The following is a 25,608-nucleotide window of genomic DNA, read 5'->3' as shown; positions in this document are numbered from 1 at the left end:
CGTACTAGTGATAGACTGAAATATCAGCCAGGTTGATTAATCAACCAGTTGTTGGCCAATTTGAGATTATTGACATCTGCGCTGAAAATAACAGAACAGTTCCTCTACAAAATATTTAATCAGTATTTTAGTCTTGTTTTCAAATTAAAAATATCCTTAAAAAACAAGATACATTTCCTTTACAGGCAAACTGACGTAGATATTAACCCTCGGAGCCCTTTAAAAATTTGCACTGTATATATTGTTGCAATTGCAAACAGCAATCTGATCAAATAGTCATGTGTCATATGTTGTTGGAAAGCTCTCAAAGAGTAGAATACAACCTAGCCTATTTGTTTTACTCACAGACAGAAATATAGCGAGTAATAGCTAAGTATATGTCTTTGACTATTATGTTGGTGTTGCTTATATGCTGCGTTTCGCATATAACTTCACGAAAAATAAACTGAAACCACCTTGCAACTTAAATCACATACCATTATTTAGAGGAGGTGATTATCTTTCAAACGAGTCCACACACAAGATAATCAGATGTATAGATCATTAGATAATCCACATGAAGCACAATGTTACATGTGGCCACCAGGAGATGGCGCCAAATACATGACACAGACTCAATGATGACTCAAATGACACAGAATGAAACTCATTCTGTGAAATCTCATTACTAAAATCATGTCTGCATGCTATGCAAACCTTTAGTCATTGTTGTGTTTGCATGTGTAATTAGCTCTTATGTTTTATTTGTTTTGAAGAGGCTTTTGTGCACTTTTTGGACACTATGATAAATTATTTTGTAATGCTATAACTTTTGTTTGCTTTGTCAACACAACATTTTTCTCAGTTACAGTTGACATGATTGGGAACAAAACAAAAGCAATTTTTCAGAGACACCTTATTTACACCCTGATATATATAATGTCAAATAAGAAAAATAAGAAGAAAAGTACATTTTTGACTCAATTTGTTTGTGATTTTTCAGCAGTTTCTTAGGCTGAGAGTCTCAGAATGTGTCAATCTATATCATAAAAATATTTGAAAAGTTCTCTTTACAGTGATACCAAACACTTGATCCTCCTTGTTTTTTGTTGTTGTTTTTGCCTTTCATTTTGGGTATGCAACTGATACAGGAAATCTTTAAAAACACCTTCATAGCTTGGCTTCAAGGGTTGTCTTGTTTTTAGAGAAATCTAACAAAATTGAGTGAACTTTATGCTTAAAACAAGAAAAAAATTATCTGCCAGTGAGGTAAGAAAAATAAACTTGTTTTTCTATTGTTATTTTTTTTTTGTCTACCACATTGGCAATAGTTTTTTCATATTTTAAGGACAAACCTTAATACATTTTGTTAGATTTCTGTGTAAACAAAATGTAGAATCTATGTTAATTTGTTATGTTAATGGGATGTTTGGTTATTTTTTACTGGAAAACGAGACACAAATACTGAGTAAGTAAATGATTTTTGCAGTGTAGTTCCTTGTGTCAATTCCAAAATCTACCTAGAGCCTTGACAATAAACAATTATAATAATCAATCTTAAAGTTTAAGCTCATTTTGAGTAAAATTGTGTCAAATAAGTGTTCGCTTGATTACAGCAATTTTGTGGACGTCTGATTTGTCATCAAGTTGCACTGTATGAATATGGTTCATTCTCACGAAACCCATCCAAAAAATATTTAACTCCAAGTCTATAAATCTATACCATAACACATCTGGCCGTTTGACTATACCCATTGTTTTCATTGTTTTCAGTATTGACTATTAAGAAACCCATATTGTTCCACTATTAAAGTGTACAATTAAAAGACAGCAGAAATTAACACAGGCCTCTCGCACACATACAGACAATCCCTCCCTATCCTGACAGGAAGGAAAGGGCGACGTAAACAGCTAAAGGAATCTGAGAACACAGAGCGTCTGTATTCCACTATAGAAGACACACACGATTACGACCAGACTGCTTTATATCGGCTTTACAATTCATATGTGAGCAATATGTGAACGAACTAACACTAGCGCAGCAGATGGTGACTGGACATGTGCGTTTCTTGGCATATCAATAGGAGTTTATTATCAGTGACTCACACTGTGGACCTCACGAGAGAGACTTCATATCAGCGTGCCATCAAAGGTGAGTTTGTTGGCACTTGGCAAGCAACAACAGGGGAAATACGAGAGGTATGTAGTGTGTGTGTGTGTGTCCGAGAGTGTGGGTGGCACAGGCACCTCTGACATGTTGTCAGTCAGTAGAGTAAATTAGCAGTGTATGTAAGGTGCTTGTGGTATTCCAGAGAAAATACGGGCTGCTTTTCATCATAAGCCCACAGCAGAGCTGTTTTCAAGTGCTGCGTTACTGACATTTCAAAGTGTTTGTTTTTATTACGTAACTGTTTGTTAGTCATTCCCAAATCTAGTGCTTTATGTAATGACTCATATTGGCAGGTTGAGACTCGTAGACAGGGGTGTGCATTACAGAGTGTCTGCATTTGTAGGTAGTGTGTATTATGGCAAGCATAACCATTACTTTTGCTTATATTTAGTATTATACATTCAGTGTGTCGTCCTGCAGCATTTATGCTCCAGACATGAATGATCCCTCAAATCATGCATGTTGTTGAGGAGAGGTGTGCTGTTAATTTTCTTAGAGATCACACTTTTATAGATAAAATCCCATAGACTTACATTGAATGAGGGACTCGAGTCATATCTAGAAACTAGAATATCATAGAGACTCGTTTGCCAGTAAACAACCACCTAGCAACCACCCGGAACAGCCTAGCAACCTTATAGGAACCATATAGCAACTAGAGATCGACTGATATTTGATTTTGCCGATACCAGTAACACAGATGTTAGAAGAAAGCTGATAACCGATCTATTTACTGAACATTTTCTTAGTTTTTCCTTACTGTGATGGGCACAGACATGGAGGCAATAACAAAATAGATGTTATTTATTATTATTATTATTATAATTATTAATTATTACTACTACTACTAAATTGAATATTACCTTTTACTATATAGTAGGGATGTATTTCTGTCACAATTTCACACGTCTCGTTAAATTGAGCTTTTATTTTGGAGTGAAGCCCTTTCAGTTTCTGTTTGTTTTTGATGGTAGCTTCAGACCTCCGGATAAGCAGTTCACTATATGGTTTAATGTGCATAAGAAACCATGAAAGTCTGCGATTGAATTACATAAATATATAGTCTGCATGCACTGCACGCTTCAAGGTTGACAAGTGCCCTGCTCCCTGTTATCTGCTAAACACAGAGCGTGCGTGATATATCCTTGAAAGGGACTTTGCTCATTATATGGTGTATGAGCAGCCGGCTTCACACATTCATTCTGTAGCGCGCAGCACATTCAATCTGTATATTTAATTAAATCACAGCCTTTTTATATTATATGCATTCATTATATCCCAAATATGTAAAATTACGTGACATTCCTCATTTTATAGTTACTGTCACCGTCAGTCAAAATCAACATGAACTCAGCAATCAATTAGGTTGTATAAATACAAATTCTATGATTTATATGCCTCATGTCTTTTTTTTATATAACATCTCGTAGTCATAATCATGCATTATGCTACCTTCATGTGCGATCGGAATTATCCAAATTACCATTTGCGAAGTCATAATTATGAGTATGTCACGTTCAAGTGCTTTGTTGTGGGAAACATGGACAACACCAAGTTCATTCTCACATATTTCTTGGGGAACTCTTATTTTGACATTGCAGTACGTGTCTGTCAACTTGCTGACGATAATAGAATTTTGCATGAAATGCATGCTCTTTTCTCTGTGTGAAAATGTATAAAATGCATCTAATGGTTACTGATATGCATAAATGTATATGACTGAAACAGCAAGTGATAACAAGGTACAGGTAGTTGCAATTAGAAAAATTAAACCATCAGTTACTACAGAAACCGTACTCTCCTCCCAACTTGGAAACTCGATTATCAAAATTATCTCTGAGTTTCCCAGTTGTAATTACAACTTGAGGGGGCATTAACATGCAACTTCTGAGTTGGAAATTCGTATTTACAATAATTCAGATAGCATATGAAGGCAGCATTAGTCCATAAACAGTGATGGAGACTTGGCTCCATTACAATGCTCTACATGTATGTATTCACCAAATTAAGCTTTTTATAGCCTATATATTCACCAGATGAAGGGTTATATATACAGTATGTAAAATATATATAAATATATATATATGTGTGTGTGTGTGTGTGTGTGTGTGTATATATATATATGTGTGTGTGTGTGTGTGTGTGTGTGTGTGTGTGTGTATATATATATATATATATATATACACACACACACACACACACACAGTAGGGCTGTCAAACGATTAAAATATTTAATCGCGATTAATCGCATAAAGTTTTGTAATTAATCGCGATTAATCGCAATATCTTTATAAACACGAGTGGATAAAATATGCTTAATCCAGATGTATTTTTCAGTCATCCACACAAAACCACCCCACCAACAGAGTTGAACAACAGAAAATCAACACAACTCTATTCAAATTATGTACAAAATATGGTAGTTGTAAGAGTGTTAGGACAGTATTTATTCGCTTATTTTATGGAGTTTTGACAGACATAATCTTTACAGGAGCACAGTGGAATTAAATAGCTCTGGTCGTGTGATTATTTGCACCACTCATGCAAAAAAGTCTGCACTGTCATTTACAATTGACAAATACATCACAAACTCCTTTTAGACCCCAGTCACAACTGTAACCATTGGGATTAAATGGGTTATTGACAGTGTAGATTACCTGCAGGGTTCCAGCAATGTCTCCAACTTCTACATTGACTAGTGCTCTATCAAACAGAGACACTGTCACAGAACCTTGGAGACAGCAGCAGGGTTTCCGTTAGCCGGTAATCAGTACCGCCGCTCCCTATATGCATATTACGCAGTCTGCGTATGGCACCAACTCCCTAGTGGGCACCAGAAACTCCACCGGCTGCCTTTACTGGCACGATATGCATTATTTAAGGACCCGGTAGCAGTCGCGGAACACAGACGATCGCTGCATGCTCACACTTTAACTTCACGCTCGCACCACGCCTCGCAACTTTCGTACCGCACCTTGCAGTGCAAGGCAGGTGTTCAAATGGCAGCTGTCTTGCCGCTGCAATCATGTTACAAAGTTCCGAGCTCTCTCTGTGCTTTGCGGGCATGTATTACTGCTGTGCTACATTGATAAAATGCTTAGCGCAGGTATCAGCATAATGTCTGCCACTATCTGTTTTCCCGACGGTCAATATAGGGCTGTCAAACTGCTGTGCTACATTGATAAAATGCTTGGCACAGGTCTCAGCATAATGTCCCCCACCATCTGCTTTCACGACGGTCAGTGAATGGTTTATTAAAAGGGTCATATAAGGACGTGCGTTAACAGCATAAAAAAAATTAGTGGTATTAAAGGAATATTGCGTTAACGTGTTATTAGCGTGTTAACTTCAACAGCCCTAATATATATATATATATATATATATATATATATATATATATATATATATATATATATACTGCATATACTGTATATATATACATATAAACATATTTCACAACATGAGGTTTTTTACTATTCATATTATTCATTTAGACATGATGTTGAAGATGCAATGTATGTTCTGACGGGGCATGTTTCCATATACTCGCATTTTTCTTTGCATGCCCTTACTTCAATTCAGAACACTAATCTTGATAACAAACTGTACATTAAAGTGAGGATAAATCACATGGATAAATATTAGATATAGATACAGCTTATCCCCACGCGGTGTCAGTAACTGTTAATATTTCACATCCAATCACTGAAGTCTTACTCCAGAACCCTCCAATGGCATCCAGAAGGGAAAACAAATTAGCCAAACTATCGTCTATCGATAATTGGCAACTATCGTTGCCGATTAATCGGCAAAACTGATTAATCGTCAACCACTACTAGCATACACCTAGCAAGAAAACCTTAGCAATAGTATAGAAACACCCTTGCAACCAGCTAGCTCTTAAAAAACTGAATTAAAGGTGCACTCAGTAATTTTTGGAAATATGTCAAAGTGGCTTACATTGGTTCACACTGACACCTAGTGGCCTGGATGCTGCATCATTCAAATACAGTAGTTTTCAATTACCAGTGCCATTGTTGAAATTTACTATGCACAGTAAACCAGGATTAATTTAATCCACGAATGAAAGAGTCCAATAACAGAGCAGTTACTGAGATTAAGCGAGTAGTATTCAGCTGGTCATGTGATGCTAACATGGCTGCCCCCATGAGGGGACCCTCTCCATGTAGAATAAAACAGCATTTATATGGTTACAGATATGACTGAACTCTTCATCTAACAAGAGTGGACATGATTTTTGTACATACATTTCAAAATTACTATTCATTTCTTTAGAAGTAAAACTTTGTAAATGAGGGGAAAAAAATTACTGAGTGCACCTTTAAATAAATAATTTAAAAAAAACCTGCGTTAATGATCTTTGGTCAGCATAAACAAGCAACATTTTTGAACACTGTATGTGTCAGCATGATTTATGCATATGTGATGGTTGTTAGTGTTTGTTAAAGCTGAGCTAGTTGTTGAGTCTGAGGTCTGCTTTCACAGGCATTATTGATCTGCTTCAGAGTAAATGAAATGAAAACTCAAGTCAGTGAATTAGAAACTAAAATTTCTGGACAGTGTCGACTCAAACAACGTCAGCAGTGAGATCTGTTTTACATCTGTTTTACCCATTTACATTGGACATCAATGCGGTACAAACCCCTTTTCCTTTTTTAATGTTGTCTGGATCATATTTTCTTTGACCTTGTGAAGTTTTGTTGATGGTTTTTGAGGATGAGGGCATGTCACACAACCTGACATCTGTCTAATTGGACGAGATTTTACCCAGAGACAGATGCATTTATGACAAAATACTCACGTTTGTTTGGACGCAGGGCCTTTGATGAACAACAAAAAATTAGGGAAATGTTTTCTCGTATCTTTTAAAAGTTGAAAAGCCTATATATATTTCTATCCTAACTAGGGCAGCACAATTAATTGAAATCAATTCTAAATCGCAATATGACCTTGTGCAATTATTAAAACGCAAAAGGTTGCGATTTAAATAAATAAATAGTCTGCATGCGCTGCTCGCTTCAAAGTTTCCGTTTGTTTATGTGCGCTGTGCCCGTTTTATTTAAAGTGCTTCAGATTCACTTTAATTTCACTTTTGCATAATTCCAAATATGTTTGGCCGCTACAAGTTAATATACAAATAAAATATCTGTGGCACTGAGTATTTTTGGACAGAAGAGGAGATGATAAAATGAGGAGCACATTATATAGATGTTGTGAACTCTGCTACAACCAGAAACTCTTAAGGTGTTGCTGCATTTCCTGCCAAAATAAAATCTTGATTATATTATCAAATAAAAGCTTGATACATTACTATTGTATAATTGCAATAATAATAATAAATATAGCTGCAAGCAGCCAATACGGGGCCAAGCACCAGCATGGCAACCAGTCTCAAAACTCTTAAAAAGCACTTGTTTTGGATATGATGAATTGCTGGAGCGCTTGAAGGAAAGCTGTGTAAAGTTTCTCTGGGAATGCATCAGCTTATGGCACATGGTGATGTGCTGTTTCTCATAATGTGTTCAATTAGCCGGCTGTTGAATGGCCTCCTTGTGATGCGTTTGCTCTCTGGCAGATTACTGACCGTAATGCGATTAGATAAATGAAGTGTGATTTCCTATCAGAACACAAAACATTTACTGTGGATTGAGAGGTGAGAAAAAAACGGCCTTCTACTCAGAATTGCTTTAGTAGACCTGAGAGGACAATTATGACAATCTGTAGATTTATTTTAGTGTCGTTTTCAGAAGAGAACAATGTCGTCCATAGTGTTCGAAGTCTTTAATTCTTTGTACGGTCCCAAAATAGCCTTATATAATGTTAGCAATATACACATACTCTCTAAAGATGACATACTCCTTGAAAAACGAATTTTAATTATTAAATTTTTTTGTCACTTTGGAAAGTGTGACAAGGAGGACACACGGCCGGCCCTGAATCGGGCTAATCAGCCGGGAGGGGGATAAAGACGAGCCGGAGGCGCCAGTTTCAGAGAGAGAGAGAGAGAGAGAGAGAGAGAGAGAGACGCACGTGGCCACGTTGCATGTGTGTCTGTGTTTATGTTTGTTTTATGTTGAGTTTTATCATTAAACTTTACGTTGACCGTTTAGCCGGTTCCCACCTCCTCCTTGCCCACCTTACCTCGTTATGTTGGTGCCGAAAACCAGGAGGGAGGAGGGATGCGCTGTCGTGGAGTCCTTGCCGCTGCCATCCACCAGGGGAGCAGTCGCGGCTGTCTGCCTGGGGAAGGAGGAATCGCTGCCATCTGCCGAAGAAGGGGAGGAGCAGTTCCGTCCACCGGGGGCCGGAGGACTCGCTGCCGTACGCCGGGGAGGAGCGAACTGGCTTCCGCCAAAGGGCGGAGGAGCAATTGAGGACCGGGCGACAGTGTGTCAAGGAGCAGGCGAGCATGTTTTTCTCTCTTTCTCTCTCTGTCGCTCCGCCTCGCTCTTTCCCTCTCCCCTTTCCATCCCCTCGTCTCTCCCTGGGCTGCAAAAGGCGGAAAAGACCTGCCGGCAGGCACGGCCGGAAGAGCAACGTACCCCCTCCAGGAAGGGAGGAGAGTGAATCGAGTCGGGTGATGGAGGAGTGTGACGAGGAGAGGGCAGGGCGGGGCCGGGCCGTGACGACACACGGCCGGCCCTGAATGGGGCTAATCAGCCGGTAGAGGGATAAAGGCTAGCCGGAGGCGCCAGTTCGAGAGAGAGATAGAGATGCACACGGCCACATTGCATGTGTGTCTGTGTTTATGTTTGTTTTATGTTGAGTTTTATCATTAAACTTTACATTGACTGTTTAGCCAGTTCCCGCCGCTTCCTCATTACAAAAAATTTTGATATATTGGACAACTTCGATGGCGTCACTTTCACAGAATCAATATTTAATGGAAATTTAAAGCAAATTAAAGAGGATGATATTTAACTTGTATGTACTGAATTAAAATTATTTAATTTTTTAAACAACTATGCTATTAAACGTTTTGTTATAATATTGTTTATATTAATTATGTATGGTTGATATAGGCCTATTATTTATTTTATTTGTTGTAATTTAGTATTTAAAAATATGATTTGCTCTTAAAATATTAACTCGGTAAAAAATAGTGTTAAAAATACACAGTCCCTTTCTGATGCAATTTTAATGGTATATTCAGGTTAAATAAAAGTTGTCAGCACTTACAACGCATGTTTAATTTGTTTTTAAAAGCTAAGGGACAAGTTGAAATTATTTTCTGTGGTTTTCGACGGCATTCAACGGTTTTTGGGAACACTTTACAGTAAGGTCCTATTTATTAACATGGGGAAATGCATTTGGTATCATGAACTAACAATGAACAATATTTTATTACAGCATTTATTAAAATTGGTTAATGTTAATTTATGGAAATACGATTGTTCATTTAGTTCATGATAGTTTATAATGCATTAACTAATGCTAACGTATTAATACAAGAACTTTTAATTTATAAAATGTATTCGTATATGTTGAAATTAACATTAGCTAAGTATTGTTCATTGTTAGTTCATGTTAATGCTTGTTTTTCTATGAAAAAGAGAATTATTTAGAGTCTCGCAAGTCCATAAATTACTTTATATGATCAAATTGTCTGTAGTCTATAAGAGTGTTACGTTAACACGCTGCATGTACGTTTTTATTAGACTGTTTGTACATCATCAGGTCTGTAAAGTTGCCCATTCAAATTCCAGCTGTGTTTAATTTAATCAAGAGTTTTCCTGCAGTGCCGTGTGTTGCATTGAAGGAATTTTCCAGGTTAATTCCTTCCAGGAAACAACTTATAGACAGAGGAACTAGAGGAGACGTTGTGAGGAAGCAGATCCAGAATTGGACATAGTTAGGATAGAATAGTAAATAGGCATATCAACTATTAAAATATAATTAAATATAATTTGTTATCTGTACAGGTATTAATCCTAAAGTATAAAACCTTGTCATATTTATTTGCTAATTTGAATACATTTCACAGGTAAATTAAATAAGTACATTTTACTTAACTTTTCGAGCTGCTGGCCCCATCATGCATCAGGCTTGAATAATTAATGAGCTTGCATGGTTGGTACGTTTATTTACACCATTTCTATTGTTAATTTTGTTGTTGAGTTTGGTAACTTGTTTTTTGAAGTTTGAAGTTAAAAATTACCGTTCATGAAATACATTTTTTTTTATCTGTTGCTTGTATTGATGTCTGTGTGCGCAGATCTAGATCTTATTTCTATTGCTAGTAATGCAAGGTGTTGTTGTAGGGCGATATGGCCAAAAATATTAGGGTTAGGTTTAGGGTTAGGGTTAGGTTAGGACCGCAGTGACCGGCGTAGCCTAATCATTAACAGTCTGAGAAAGCTGAGCTGCTTGCGTTTTTAGTGACTCGCGCCTGATCGTCTAGATGTAGAACAGGCTAATCATTGATATCATGGATTTTATTTCTATCGTTATAAATATCGAGATAGGGCTGGGCGATAAAACTATCTCACAGACTACACAGCAGGCATTAAGCTTTTTAAGTAAGGAAAGTTCAAAAAGTGACGTTCTAATAGTATTTTCAATTAATTTTTACTTAGTTTATTTAAGTATCATGTATACCATATATGTAAGTAAAAGTTACTGTATTTACTCAAATGTTTAAGTTAAGTTTACTCACTTTAATCAATATTTTGCCATGAATTTAAGTAGATTTTAATTTTATACCATTAAGTTTACTTCGAAAAAATGTGTGCAAAAGCATGCAAAATAAAAATTAAGGTAAATATTACTAGTAATTTTGTTTTATGTAGTACATGATTAAACAGGATTATAAGAAAAGTTAAAAATGTAAAATAATAAAATGTTCATTTAAAATGTACTAAGTTTATTTAAGTACCATGTACATCCGATTTGGAAGTGAAAGTTACTGTATTAACTAAAATGTTCTCACTAATCAGTATTATTTCATGAAGTAGATTTTACTCAATTTTATTCCATTACAATTTATTACTTGCGAAATAAAAATTAAGTACATTTTCTTTGTGTCGATGACCTGTCTGCTGTGAATTATTGGTTGTAGAGGGCATGAAACCATCAAAATTCAAGAGACATTTAAAAACTAAAAATGTAAAAAAAAAAAAAAAACTATTCAGCCTACGTCAATAATGTTAGTAATTGAGAATATTGTCAAGTCGTCATTTTTATTTGTATAGCGCTTTTTACAATACACATCGTTTCAAAGCAGCTTAACAGAAAATGAAACTGTAATATCTATAAAGTCTTAGTCATCAATAGCCTAGTTTCAATCCACTTTTCACGCTATTTTGTTATCGACAAATTGAAAATGTGTAAAAAATATTTTGCTAAATTTGCCGTCTTCTGCCTGTTTCCATTCAAATGGCCTTTTATAATGGCCATTTGAAATATAATATAATTTATAAATGGTGTGCTTGATGACGTCATGCTTAAAAAAACACTTTGTCGCATAAGTTTTGGTTTAGCGCAAAAGAAATCTTCCCTGAAGCCGTTTCTATACAGAAATGTGTGTTTATCGCTAATTCGCCTCCCAGATGTCCCTAATGTTTTTCCTCTGATGTTTTGGTCAAATGGGGAGAGTATTGAGACAATTCATTGAAATTAGACTTACTGTCATTTTGATTTCACAAATAAAAGCAATCAGAAGACGAGGAATTGCAATCGTAAGGGAACAGTTGCCCTTCTGATAGGACTGTAATATCGGTCCTGATGTTGCGTCTATCGCAGGTTGCCACCGGTTACGACCTGAAAGTGAATCGTCATGACCCTGTTCAAGCTGGTAACCTGCACCAAGTAGTGGAGGAAACTTTCAGTCTTAGTATAAGGAGCATCCATCCATGTGTATCTGCTGTGTGCACAGATATTAAAGAAACATTGATGCGGTGTAATATCAGTGTTTACATATATGATACATTCCTGATATTCAAGAGGATATTTTAAACAATCATCTAATCTAAAGCATCACAGCTGCATTATGTCCCGCATATTTCTCCAGCAACTTTTAACGACCAACTGAACTTGATTATCATCTAAAATTAATGTTAGCGTCATAATGCAATGTACATTTTCTGAATGCGATCCGAGGTAAAGAGGGTTAGATTTAAAATATTTAAACGTTTTAAAATGTTCAAAAGCTCGTTTTCTGAAAGTGAACTCCACATTGAACAAATAGTTCTGATAGTTTATTCTTGATAAACGTCTAGAACATTCTGAGAATGTCATTCAGACAACTTTATTCATCTACAGAACAGGGTACGGCTAATTTAAGTTTGTGTAAAGAAAAGGCATATTTAGGTCTAAAAATATATATTTTTTTCGTTTGGTAATTTATTTATTTTTAATTTAATGCATTTTTCATTTGGTAATTTATTTTATTTAATATAGGGAATTTTGCCAGCATATTTTTAAAAGCTAAAAAATTTATAGAATTGGGCTATATGTTAGTGTTCCAGCACACTGAAGCTTTTCTCCTAGTATTGTGTATTTATTTTTCATTTAAAACAACAGACGGATGTCTACCATGATTAAATTAATCACAAACAGTGGCCATTCATTTGTACTCCATGCACTTGTTGATGTGAATGATGGCACTCCTGGAAGTGTCATGTTTGCAGTGATCGGATCTTTATGCCGTTCAGATCAATCCATAATCACGTATAATAAATTGGCTTTCAATGATGTATATATACACCTTATCGTCATGATTAACACAGGCTAATGATTGGGATAAATTCTGTCATGTGACACTACATTTTTGCGTTAATGCCAATATTCTCGACAAAAAATGTTTCCAAACCAGTTTTTCGCGACATTTCATGTAACGACATAGAGTTTATGCGCTAGAGTTAAACGGAAAAATATTATGTCGACACTTGTGAAATTTAGCGATAATTTGCATCAGCTTAATTTTGATGCGCTAAAACTTTTTCCGCAAAAAATCCTTGGATGGAAACGTAGTTATTGTGTAGTTGTAAATTGTGTATAAAAATAAATAATTAAACAGTTAAATAATAATTGTATTTATTATATTGTATTTGGCCTAATATTGGTAGGCCTATGCAGTTGATAGATTTAATTTTTGATTTGAACCCTATAATGTCGCCTGTGTCAAATTTGATACGCTATTTTCTAAAGCCTGTGCATCATTAACAATCTACATTTTGCAGATAATCATGTTGTCTGGAATGTACTCGATGTTTGCTGGCACGTGGTGGAGGTTTATGGGCATTTCTTGATGTCCGCTTTTTTTATTGCGTGCACTCGTTTTTTATGTGAAATCTTTGCTGATTTTAATAAAGTAAAAGTGACTTTTATGTTGGGATAAATGACAGCTTATTTTAATAAAGTAAAAGTGACAGTAATGATTATATTGTTACTGATATTTTAAAATGAGTATTTGCTGAATATAAGCAATTTGTGCTTGGTTAAAGTTTTGTATATTATTTTATTGAAAATGCATGTTGAAATCCATGAATCAAATATGATACAACAGACTTTTGAGGAATATCTCTCAATCACCATTACATGTGAACTAATATTTCTGAATATTTTCATATATGCAGTCTGCTCTGTCATTATAAAGATCTCATTATTTTACATTTCAAGCTATGATGATGTCATCTTACCATAAGATCCTGAGACCCAGCGCAAAAACTTTTACAATTTCCCTTTTTTAAATGTCAATATAGTGTTTGGTGCATAAAATACATATGATCAAAATAGTTTATTGAAAAAAGAATATTTGATTCATATTGTATTTATACTGTGATAGATTTCAATCCATATTTATAGAGCAAGAAGAGGAAGTTGTCATGGTCAAACTCTCAAATATTTGGTATCTCTGAAAAGTCCAAAGAGTCCTCTGATAATACCCCAAGATTTACCTCTGTAGAAAAACTTCCATAACAAATGTCCTACACAGAAATTAATAAGAGAATTGCTTCTCCCTTTCAGAGTTGTAACTTGACACTGCGTCTTTTAAAAGCGGTATAAGATATGTATCAAGTGGTCAAAGATATCTGTCTTCTAGTGCATTAATATATTCAAAAATAGTCCAAAATAGTGCAGATGGGTCCCCACAGAAGGCCTGCTGTCTTGACTTGAATTGCGCACCAGTGGGCGGGGCCAAGGGTTCGATGATGCATTTGTTGTGGGATGTGTAAATACAAATGAGCAATGGAATGGCGTTACTCTCACCCATGAGTTTAGCAATACTCTATTCAGTATTTATTTACTTCTGCTGTGTAATGTAGAGTTCAGTGATCTCATCTCTGTCTGCTTAAAACAGACGTCTACAAACCCGTCTCTAATTCCATCAGCCACTCAGCCATTTTAATAGGGGTCAGAGGTCACGCTTGTTTGAATGGGAATCTTAATTGCCTGACTGACTGTTGCTCGGGTCGTTTCCTCTCTTTTCTGTAAATGATCCATCTTCATTCTCCTAACATTTTCACAATGCCCCGCCAATGTTCTCTCAGCACTTGTCTGTAAACTAGATTCAACTCTCAGTAGACAGGTCATTTAAGACAGGTCATTTGTTTACTTGAATGATTAAGATTTTAATGTTTTGATGAGAGATTGATTTCCTTAATCCAGCTTTTCAATGACTCTGTGTCAAATCCTGAAGAGCTTCCTAACTAGACAGTATTTTAAGGCATCATGCTGCCAATGTGCTGTTTGGCTGTTTCACATGAAGCATTACTCTCAGTAGAAAGAATGAACTATGTGCTTTATTCTTTTCTCTTTGCTGAGATGTGAAATAGCTGGAAACTGAGAAAGCACTTTAATGTGGAAAAAAATTACAAATATCATCTTTAGTGCACCTACTCTTCTGTATAAAGCTACATGTGCTTACAAAACCATCTTGAATGTATTTTAGCATATGTTCACACATGTGGACTACAGATGCTATGTGATTTTCACCATGATGGATGTGAATGTGTATGCATTTAACCCTTCTATTGTGTTCAGAATCTGCAGACACCTTTTGCGTTCGTGGGTCAATTTTGACCCGGTTTAATTCAAGCATATAAATAATTCACAACCCAAAGTTTTTCATCTAAAACTATATTGTAAGTCATATATAGGTTCTTAACTATTCATACATGTAAAAAGATTGATATTTTTGGCATGTTAACTGACAAATATAAAAGTTATTAATTAATATGCCTTTTTATTTATTTTTTTAATAATAAAATGTAGAAATTCTTTGTCATTTCAAAATATACAGTAACTACAGCAAAACCAGTGTGACACAGGTGAAGACATTTTTTTTATCAACATTTCTGTGAAAATGTATCTAAATATAACATAATGTACAATTTATATTAACATCTAATTTGAGAATTTCCTATTACTCATAACTGCTCAATACAACTTGGTGGTCAAAAGTTATGAAACCAGCGTAACTTCATTAAAACAACAGTACAACTCAAGTATACAACATTAATACTTTACTATGATTTTAAGTTAAATATATTCTATTTACTCTCATGAACTGTTGAATGTAGATGTGTGAGTTTGCTGTAAGCTGGTTTTGCATCAGATGGCTGCAGAATAAAAGTTGGACAATTTCCTCTTTCAAGCCCTAATTAGAATAATATATGCATGAACTTTTGCTCCGGCCACACCCCCTTTAGACAGTAGTACCTTTGATTTAGTTTATTTGTTATGTTTGTTATGTCTGTCATGTCTGTTTTGTACATGAATGTGTGTGTGTGTGTGCGTGACTGTGTGTGTGTGTGTGTGTGTGTGTGTGTGTGTGTGTGTGTGTGTGTGTGCAGTCCCAGTGAGAGACAAAAAAGTGTGAGAGAGTATAGGAAAGAGGCAAAATGTAAGTAAAGTGTTTAAAAGTAAAAATCTCATTCATAGATGTACAACCCCAATTCCGAAAAAGTTGGGAAAGTATGAAAAATGCTAATAAAAATAAAAAGGCGTGATTTGTAAATTAAATTCACCCTTTGCTACATTGAAAGCTCTACAGCTACACATTATATGATGTTTACCTTGTGAATTTCATTGTTTGATTGTTTTTTTATGTGCAGTAATTGCGGGGTCTTCATTGCCGTATTGTGCGCTTCATAATGTGCCACACATTCTCAATTGGAGATGGTCAGGACTGCAGGCAAGCCAATGTAGCACCCACACTCTCTGTTTATTCGACCAGTATGTGGTTTGAAGTTGTCCTGCTGAAAATGCCGGGACGTCCCTGGAAAAGACAGTGCTGGATGGCAGTAAATGCTCCTCCAAAATTTGTACATATCTGTCTGCATTAATGGTGCCCTCACAGATGTGCGAGTTACCCGAGCCATGGGCACCGAAACACCCCTGACCCATACAGACACTGGCTTTTGGACCTGACGCTGATAACAGCTTGGATGGTCCTTTTCCTCTTTGGTCCGGATAACACGACAGCTTTGTTTTTCAAAAACTATTGGAAATGTGGACTCATTGGACCAAAAAACACAGTTCAACTGTTCTACTTTCCATCTAAGATGAGACTGAGCCCAGAGAAGTCGTCAGTGCTTCTGGACAGTGTTGATGTATGGCTTCTCTTTTGCATAGTAAAGTCTTAACTTGCATCTGTGGATGCAGCGGCGAGTGGTGTTGACTAACAAAGGTTTACTAAAGTAATCCCAAGCCCATGTTCATGATATCCATTACAGATGAATGATGTTTATAAGACAGTGATGTCTGAGGGATCAGAGATCATGAGCATTCAGAAATGGTTTTCGTCTTGCCCTTTACGCACTGAGATTTGACCAGGTTCCTTGAATCTTTTAACTATATTGTGCACTGTAGAGGATGAAATGCCCAAAATCCTTATTTGTCTTTGGGGAACATTGTTCTCAAAGTGCTGGATTATTTGCTGAAGCGTCATTTGGCAAATTGACAAGTCTCAAATGATTCTTGCTCTTGAAGGACTCGGCTGTTTTTGGAGGCTCCTTATATACTATGACTTGATTGCCTCACCTGTTTAACATCTCCTGTTTCACATCACCTTGCTATTTTAACTTGTCAAATTGTTATTAGTTTTAAATTGGCCCTGTTACAACTTTTTCGGAGTGTGTTTCAATCATCTGATTTGAAATGACTGTACATTTAAAAAAACAAACAAACAATGAAATTCACAAGGTAAAACATCATATAATGTGTAGTTGTAGTGCTTTCACTATAGCAAAGGGTGAATATCATTTACAAATCACTCGTTTTTGGTTTTATTAGCATTTTTCATTCTGTCCCAACTTTTCCCAGAATTGGGGTTGTACAAAAAAAATCTACATAATATGTCCATTTCAAAATTGACCCGTGAACGCAAAATATGTAAAAAAAAAAAAAAAAAAAAAAAAAAAAATATATATATATATATATACACACACAGTGGTGTGAAAAAGTGTTTGCCCCCTTCCTGATTTCTTATTTTTTTGCATGTTTGTCACACTTAAATGTTTCAGATCATCAAACAAGTTTAAATATTAGTCAAAGATAACACAAGTAAACACAAAATGCAGTTTTTAAATGAAGGTTGTTATTATTAAGGGAAAACAAAATCCAAACCTACATTGCCCTGTGTGAAAAAGTGATTGCCCCCTAAAGCTAATAACTGGTTGGGCCACCTTTAGCAGCAACAACTGCAATCAAGCGTTTGCGATAACTTGCAATGAGTCTTTTACAGCGCTGTGGAGGAATTTTGGCCCACTCATCTTTGCAGAATTGTTGTAATTCAGCCACATTGGAGGGTTTTCGAGCATGAACTGCCTTTTTAAGGTCATGCCACAGCATCTCAATAGGATTCAGGTCAGGACTTTGACTAGGCCACTCCAAAGTCTTCATTTTGTTTTTCTTCAGCCATTCAGAGGTGGACTTGCTGGTGTGTTTTGGATCATTGTCCTGCTGCAGAACCCAAGTTCGCTTCAGCTTGAGGTCACGAACAGATGGCCGGACATTCTCCTTCAGGATTTTTTGGTAGACGGCAGAATTCATGGTTCCATTTATCACAGCAAGTCTTCCAGGTCCTGAAGCAGCAAAACAGCCCCACACCATCACACTACCACCACCATATTTTACTGTTGGTATGATATTCTTTTTCTGAAATGCGGTGTTACTTTTACGCCAGATGTAATGGGACACACACCTTCCAAAAAGTTCAACTTTTGTCTCGTCAGTCCACAGTGTATTTTCCCAAAAGTCTTGGGAATCATCAAGATGTTTTCTGGCAAAAATGAGACGAGTCTTAATGTTCTTTTTGCTCAGCAGTGGTTTTCATCTGGGAACTCTGCCATGCAGGCCATTTTTGCCCAGTCTCTTTCTTATGGTGGAGTCATGAACACTGACCTTAACTGAGGCAAGTGAGGCCTGCAGTTCTTTGGATGTTGTTGTGGGGTCTTTTGTGACCTCTTAGATGAGTCGTCGCTGCACTCTTGGGGTAATTTTGGTCGGCCGGCCACTCCTGGGAAGGTTCACCACTGTTCCATGTTTTCGCCATTTGTGGATAATGGCTCTCACTGTGGTTCTCTGGAGTCCCAAAGCTTTAGAAATGGCTTTATAACCTTTTCCAGACTGATAGATCTCAATTACTTTCTTTCTCATCTGTTCCTGAATTTCTTTGGATCTCGGCATGATGTTTAGCTTTTGAAGATCTTTTGGTCTACTTCACTTTGTCAGGCAGGTCCTATTTAAGTGATTTCTTGATTGAGAACAGGTGTGGCAGTAATCAGGCCTGGGTGTGGCTAGAGAAATTGAACTCAGGTGTGATAAACCACAGTTAAGTTATGTTTTAACAGGTGGGGCAATCACTTTTTCACAGAGAGCCGTGTAGGTTTGGATTTTGTTTTCCCTTAATAATAACAACCTTCATTAAAAAACTGCATTTTGTGTTTACTTGTGTTATCTTTATATAAATGGTTATATCTCTTAAACAATTTTATCCAAAAATCTGGAAAATAAAGAAATAAATAATAATAATAATAATAAATAAAATATATATATATATATGTGTGTGTGTGTGTATATGTGTGTGTATATATATATATATATATATATATATATATATATATATATATATATATATATTTTTTTTTTTTTTTTTTTTTTTTTTTTGGTGTGTGTGTATTGATAGTCTTGACAAAGTCCAAAAGTTTGGTTCCCATACTAAAAACTATGTGGTATTTAAAAATGATTATCTACCACTCCTGGGTCAAAAATGACCCGAATGCAATTGGAGGGTTAATGTTGTGTAGTTCCAAACTTTAGAGATATTAATTATTTTGCCTTCTAAGACACCTTCTTTTGGCCAAATTCTGTATGTATTTAATGTCTTGTCATTGTCAGTGCAGTAATATTAGTGTCTTTTCATGTATGTGTAGCTGCATCTGGCTGCGCTGGCATCTCTGAAGGGAGACGTGCTGGAACTGAAACAGCGACTGCTGCAGACAGAGAGAGAGAGAGACACGCTGGAGAAGAGACTGGCAAAAGCACAGGTCACTATACACACACACATATTTATTGTGTAAATTGAAGAGTTACAAGGTGAATTCGTTAGAACACTTTATATTGTGCAATGTGCAACTAAGGAGCTGTTCAAATGGGACGCGTTCTTTTAAAAAATACTAGGTCAAACACTGGGGTTTCAAGCCATGTTTTTAAAATGTGAACTTGATATTAAGTTGACACTGCATTTAAAAATTGCAGCATTCATGGCATAAGCAGCTGAAAAAACAGTGAGATGCTTCGCAACAGTCAAAGACGTTAAAGTCAGATTCATCAAATATCCATATGTCATATGTTGCTGGAAAGCTCTCAAAGAGTAGAATACAACCAGCCTATTTGTTTTCTCATGAGTATATATATTGCGAGAAATAGCTAAGTATATGTCTTTGACAATTATGTTGGTGTTCCTTATATGCCGTATTTTCGCATATAACTTCACATGAAATTAACGGAACATAAAATATCACATACCATTACTTAGAGGAGGTGATTATCTTTCAAACAAGTCCACACACAAGGTAATCAGATGTATAGATCATTAGATAATCCACATGAAGCACAGTGTTACATATGGCCACCAGGAGATGGCGCCAAATACATGACACAAACTCAATGATGACTCAAATGACACAGAATGAAACTCATTCTGTGAACTCTCATTACTAAAATCATGTCTGCATGCTATGCAAACCTTTAGTCATTGTTGTGTTTGCATGTGTAATTAGTTCTTATGTACAATTATTATGTTTTATTTGTTTGGAGAGGCTTTTGGACATAAATTATTTTTGTAATGCTATAACTTTTGATTGCTTTGTCTTATAAAAACAAACATTTTCTCTGATACAGTTGACATGATTGGGAACAGAACAATTGCAGTTTTTCAGAGACACCTTATTTATACCCAGAGATATATAATGTCAAATAGGAAAAAAAGTACATTTTTGGCTCAATTTATTTTAGGCTGATAATCTCAGAATGTATCATAAACTATATTATTAAAAAATTTGAAAAGTTTTCTTTACAATTATACCAAACACTTGACCCTCCTTGTTTGTTTTTTGTTGAGTTATAAGCCTTTAATTTTTGGTATGCCACTTGAACAGGAAATCTTCAAAAACACCTTCAGAGCTTAAAGGGTTAAATAGAAAAAAAATAATAATAATTAAAAAATATATCTAAAAAAGTTTTTCATTTAATTTAAAAATAATACATTTTCAAGTAATACATTTAATTACATAAATAAATAATAAAAATGTGCAGACAGACTACACATACAGAGGACAACATGTCCTGTTTGGACTGTTCCTAACATTGCTGTAATATTTGGTAGAAGAAATTATGAAAAATCAATAACAAATTAATAAATTCACATTTGTTTAGGCAGTTATGGTGTTTTGTAAACCACATTTTGTCTTTAAAATAATATCACTTTTATAATTTTTTCTCACACTCTTTATACATGAAAATATTTAGCTGCCTTCATATTTAGGGAACTTTTTGGAGTTGGTCCCGTGCAAGGGGTCATCATATTTAGGGTCCTTGGAGTTAAAAAGTTTGTGAATCTAGTGCGTCATTGGAGATTCAGTCATTCTGTTGAGATCAGATTGTTGAGGGTGCATATGATGTGTTTTCATTTAAATGAAACTGGTTACCATGCTAACTGTGTCATCAGTGTCATCACTCAGCTCGGCCAGAGCTTGTGTAGTTTGTGTGTTAATGTAATCTGTGGTTGCAACGGTGTTCTGAGTGTTTTTTAGTGTGTTGCTATTTGGTTACTATGGTGTTTTGAGTGATTTCAATGTGTTGCTATGGTGTTCTGAGTGGATTTAGTGCGTTGCCATGCAGGGGCGGATCTAGAAATGTTTTATAAGGTGCCAAGGGGGTGGCATGCAGACTATGAGGAGTGGCAACAACAAAGCAAGTGCCCATGCGTAGTTCTTACGGATTAAGTCATTAAGCTTCATTACAACCAGTAAGTACTTGTTAATTAATTGTAGTCACTATCATATTACAAATGTCCATGAATTTGCGATACAACTGCATTTCCACAGCAACCACATAGCATTTTGCTACTGATTTGCCAACAATTAAAAAAAATATTTTTTGCGTAATAAAAAATAAGTAAAAATGTATATCTCCAGAGCACCAAGAAATTGTCCATTAAACACATCAACAAATTCTAAATGTTTCTTAGCTTGATATTTAGAACCGACAATCTGGACTAAATGTCACCACCTTATGCCGGCCAAATTGTTTTTTGTTAAGTGTACCCATGGATGGAGAGTGCATGCATATCCAATGTTATTCTGCTAATAACGTGCTGTAGGCCTATCACTTTTGTAACAGCTGGAATAATCCATTTGAAAGCGAAGATTAACACAGTTAGGCCTAAATAAAAAAAATAAAGACTTTATGCAAAATTGTACTGTGGGGGGCAGTGCTGCGAAACTCATGAATATGAATTGTTATGCACAGTATAAGATTCTTTTAAATTACCTTTGATCAACAGCCATTCTTAATGACTAATTCAAGCCCTCAAATAACAACACTGATAACAGCTGCAACAAACACTTATCATAACATTCAAAATAACACATTCCAGTGGCGGATCGCCAGTCAAAACACACATGGATGAAATAGAAACTCCTACTCAAGAACTGGAGATGTTTCATCTGGATTATACACATACTTGACGAATGCTATTTCAGAAAGTGGTGAGGACGCGTCTGAGAAATTCATCTTTTACCTCTTTTTTTCAAAGTATTTGTCCATGTGGTCATTGTTGGTGAGGAAATAAGCAATAGTAGGTACGCGATTGGCCGCTGCTGTAAACAGTCACTGGATTGGTTGCTGCTGTAATCAATCACGCTATGGGTCTGGAGTCATTTATGTGTTCGGTGAGAGTTTAAGCAGTTCGACATGAATAAACCCCTACACAATGTCAACTAGAGGTTGACCGATATGTCGGATTTACCGTTTAATCCGGCTGATAGTTGCATTTTTTAATTATCGGCTATCGGAAAAAAATCAACTCTGATAGTTACCGGTAGTTATTTTTGGTTTCATTTTTCTGTGGCTGGTGCTGGATGGTCCTACAGTCTGAACTCCTTGGTTCAACAATAAAATGGTGCCCTCTAGTGGTTATATAAAAAACAATTCTTCAATACACGTTAATATTATTGTCATGGTTCAATAAATCAGTCAAAGGTGGTTTGATAATTTGTTTATAAATAAATGCTGCACTGGAGAATTGCATTGCTGACAAGGTGGAGAGGACACTAACATTAAAGCTAACATTAGCTGTTCGAATGGTTAGAACAATGTTACAAGTCAAAGATGGAAACTGCGTACCTCTCCTCTTAATACGCTGTTTTGAATAAAAAAAAAAGTTACTTATGGATCCGTTGTTTTTTCCCAGGGTTGAGAGGCGTCCAATATATTCCGGTCAGGTTATAAACATGAGCGCTTCGAAGAGGTTTTGTTGCGAAGCAGATTTATAAGTTAATTATTAGTAATAAATCAATCAATAATGGCAAAATTATATGAATGTGCTGCCTGAGTTTTTGCTTTTGCAAGGCCGTTCGCAACTTCTCATGCTTCAGAAGACCAAGCGCTAGCAAATTACATTGCGTGAATGCACGCGCACAGAAACAGTTTTATAGTTTTACATTTTATAGTTTTTTTACTATAAAGATTCCCAAACTTTTCTCCATTCTGACAAAATGAATTTCTGTCCAAGCTTCCTAATTTTATGATGTACATAGTTATGTACAAAAAAACTAAACAAAACGTAAGAGCATGTTAAAATATATTTGTCTAAAATATAAATTTGATATTCATGTGAGGACACATATAATATATACAATGCCATTCTAAAATTACCATTAAAAAGACAAGACTTCAGTTGATTTTATTTCTATCTCTTCTCTCTCTCTTTCTTGTACATCATTCATAGATTTAAAATGACAATAAAATAAAATAATACATTTTGTCAGTTGTGATGGAGCATACAGTCACTATTTGGCTTTGTAAGGCAGTGTTTTGTGTTACTGCTGAACAACATACACATTTGACCTGTAATATTTTCATTCATTTCAGTTGGCAAAGGCATTGAAGAAGATACCAGTGTGGGTGAAATGTATAAAATATTTCCACTGAAAGTGATACTTACTAAAGTTCAGTACTATTTTACATTGAGTGGAAAGTTTTCATTCATATTATACATTTTAAAAACTATCGGCCGATTATTTGGCTATCGGCCTGTTTTACCACCTTAGTTATCGTATTGGCAAAACCCACTATCGTTCGATCTCTAATGTCAACATCAACTATAATATACTTAAATTTCTATTTAATACATTTGGATACTTATGTTGGGGTGGCAGATGGGGTGGCAAAGCTCATTTTAAGGGTGGCAGCTGCCACCCCGTGCCACCCTTGTGGCCATGCCCCTGTTGCCTTGTGGTTACTATGATGTCCGGAGATGTTTTTAGTGGAAAATCCTCAGCAACCGTTGATCTCCTGTGTGCGTTCATGAGACTGCATGCAAGCTTTAGAGCTCCTGCACGAGAGCAGTGCGCTGCAGCCACTCGTAAGATCTTCAAGCTTCAACAGGATCAATGGCAATATACAATCAGATTGAGTATACATATTCACACCGTTAAAACATCTGACTGTGCTGTACGCTGCAATGTTTATTCATTTTATTATGCAAGACTATGACTAATTCCACAGCAGAACACTTGAATATCAGCTGTCAACATCCTGACTAATACAAAAGACTGTTCAGTCTGAGATAGAGCACTTGTATTAAAATTAATGGGAGAAATTGGAATTCCCAATATGGCGGATGTAGAAAGGAAGTCCCACCTTACAGGTAAAATAGCCAGTCACCTTTTAGATACAGACATCACCTGTCAGTCAACTCAAGAACATGCATGTGCATTAGCTGGACTAGCTTAAAAAAATAGCATTTTTTCAGTCTTTTTTTTTTTTTTTTTGTCTTTCCTTGCTTGAGTCCATAGAAAATAGCTGCCCGGGAGTGTTCCCAAGAAGGCTGCCAAGTGGACTTGCCTTGAAAGGGACTTTGCTGGTACACACTCAATAATAAAACGATAACACTTCTAATTGGTTGCACAGGCGTTATGACGCATAGAGGTATTTCACAATCTGATGGCTAATTTTTCTTTTGTACATGCATAAAGATCACATCTTTAGGCTTCTAATGTCTCGCTCTCAACTGCTCGTCCCCGCTGGTGAGACAGCCTCCATCTGTCAAGCGTTCATGTTGTGTGAGCGACTGAAGGGTGACCGTAGAGAGTGACCGTTTCTAGAGCTCAGTCTGTCAGGAGACGCTGCTAACAGCACGAATCTGACATCAGCTTGTCATAAGACATCAGCCGAGGTTTCACATGAGTTATCATAGATTGGTGAACAGCCTGGATTGTATATGTGTGGTGTTGTGGCTAAAGCTCAGGGCTGGTAAGCAGAAGGTTGCTGGTACAATCGTCACAAGGGATGAACTCTGATTCTTTTCAATTCAATTCACTTTATTTGTGTAGTGCTTTTCACAATACATGTTGTTCCAAAGCTGTCTTACAAGAGTAGTTTATACCAATACCAGTGAAATGTCACAATTCTAGATACCACTGCAAAAACGAATACTGATTTCTTGGATATAACATTGGTTAAACTGCCTAAGGTAAGAGCAGATATAATGTTTGTGGTTACTTAGGGCTTACAGCAGCAGTGATCGGCGCATTAAAGAGACGTTTGTATTTGATGTCTTACAGAAATCATGTTTCACTTTGTGATTACTTTAAAAATCTTTCGAACTGTGGTATTAGGGCAACAAAATAAACTGTACATTCACATTTCTGAGAATGAGAGCTTTCATTTGATATATGACTTGACTATTTAAGTGCTATGATACTTTT

At 36.0% G+C, this 25,608-nt stretch overlaps 1 protein-coding gene across 3 annotated transcripts in view; it reads left to right on the top strand.

Annotated features, from left to right (window-relative positions):
- Nucleotides 1-25,608, top strand: part of LOC127423252 (colorectal mutant cancer protein) — a 171,985-nt gene that overhangs the window by 60,510 nt on the left and 85,867 nt on the right. For 2 of the 3 annotated variants that reach the window (XM_051667409.1, XM_051667425.1), the window contains one exon: nt 19,549-19,662. In XM_051667409.1, coding sequence (XP_051523369.1) covers nt 19,549-19,662 — 114 coding nt within the window. Of the gene's footprint in view, nt 1-1,930; nt 2,179-19,548; nt 19,663-25,608 lie in introns of those variants that run through there. The other variant, XM_051667417.1, reaches the window with a different exon arrangement.

The sequence above is a fragment of the Myxocyprinus asiaticus genome, chromosome 3 (assembly GCF_019703515.2).
Source record: "Myxocyprinus asiaticus isolate MX2 ecotype Aquarium Trade chromosome 3, UBuf_Myxa_2, whole genome shotgun sequence".
In the NCBI taxonomy this organism is placed as follows: Eukaryota; Metazoa; Chordata; class Actinopteri; order Cypriniformes; family Catostomidae; genus Myxocyprinus; species Myxocyprinus asiaticus.
The sequence above is the reverse complement of the archived record's forward strand: the minus strand, read 5'-3'. Positions and strand labels throughout refer to the sequence as shown.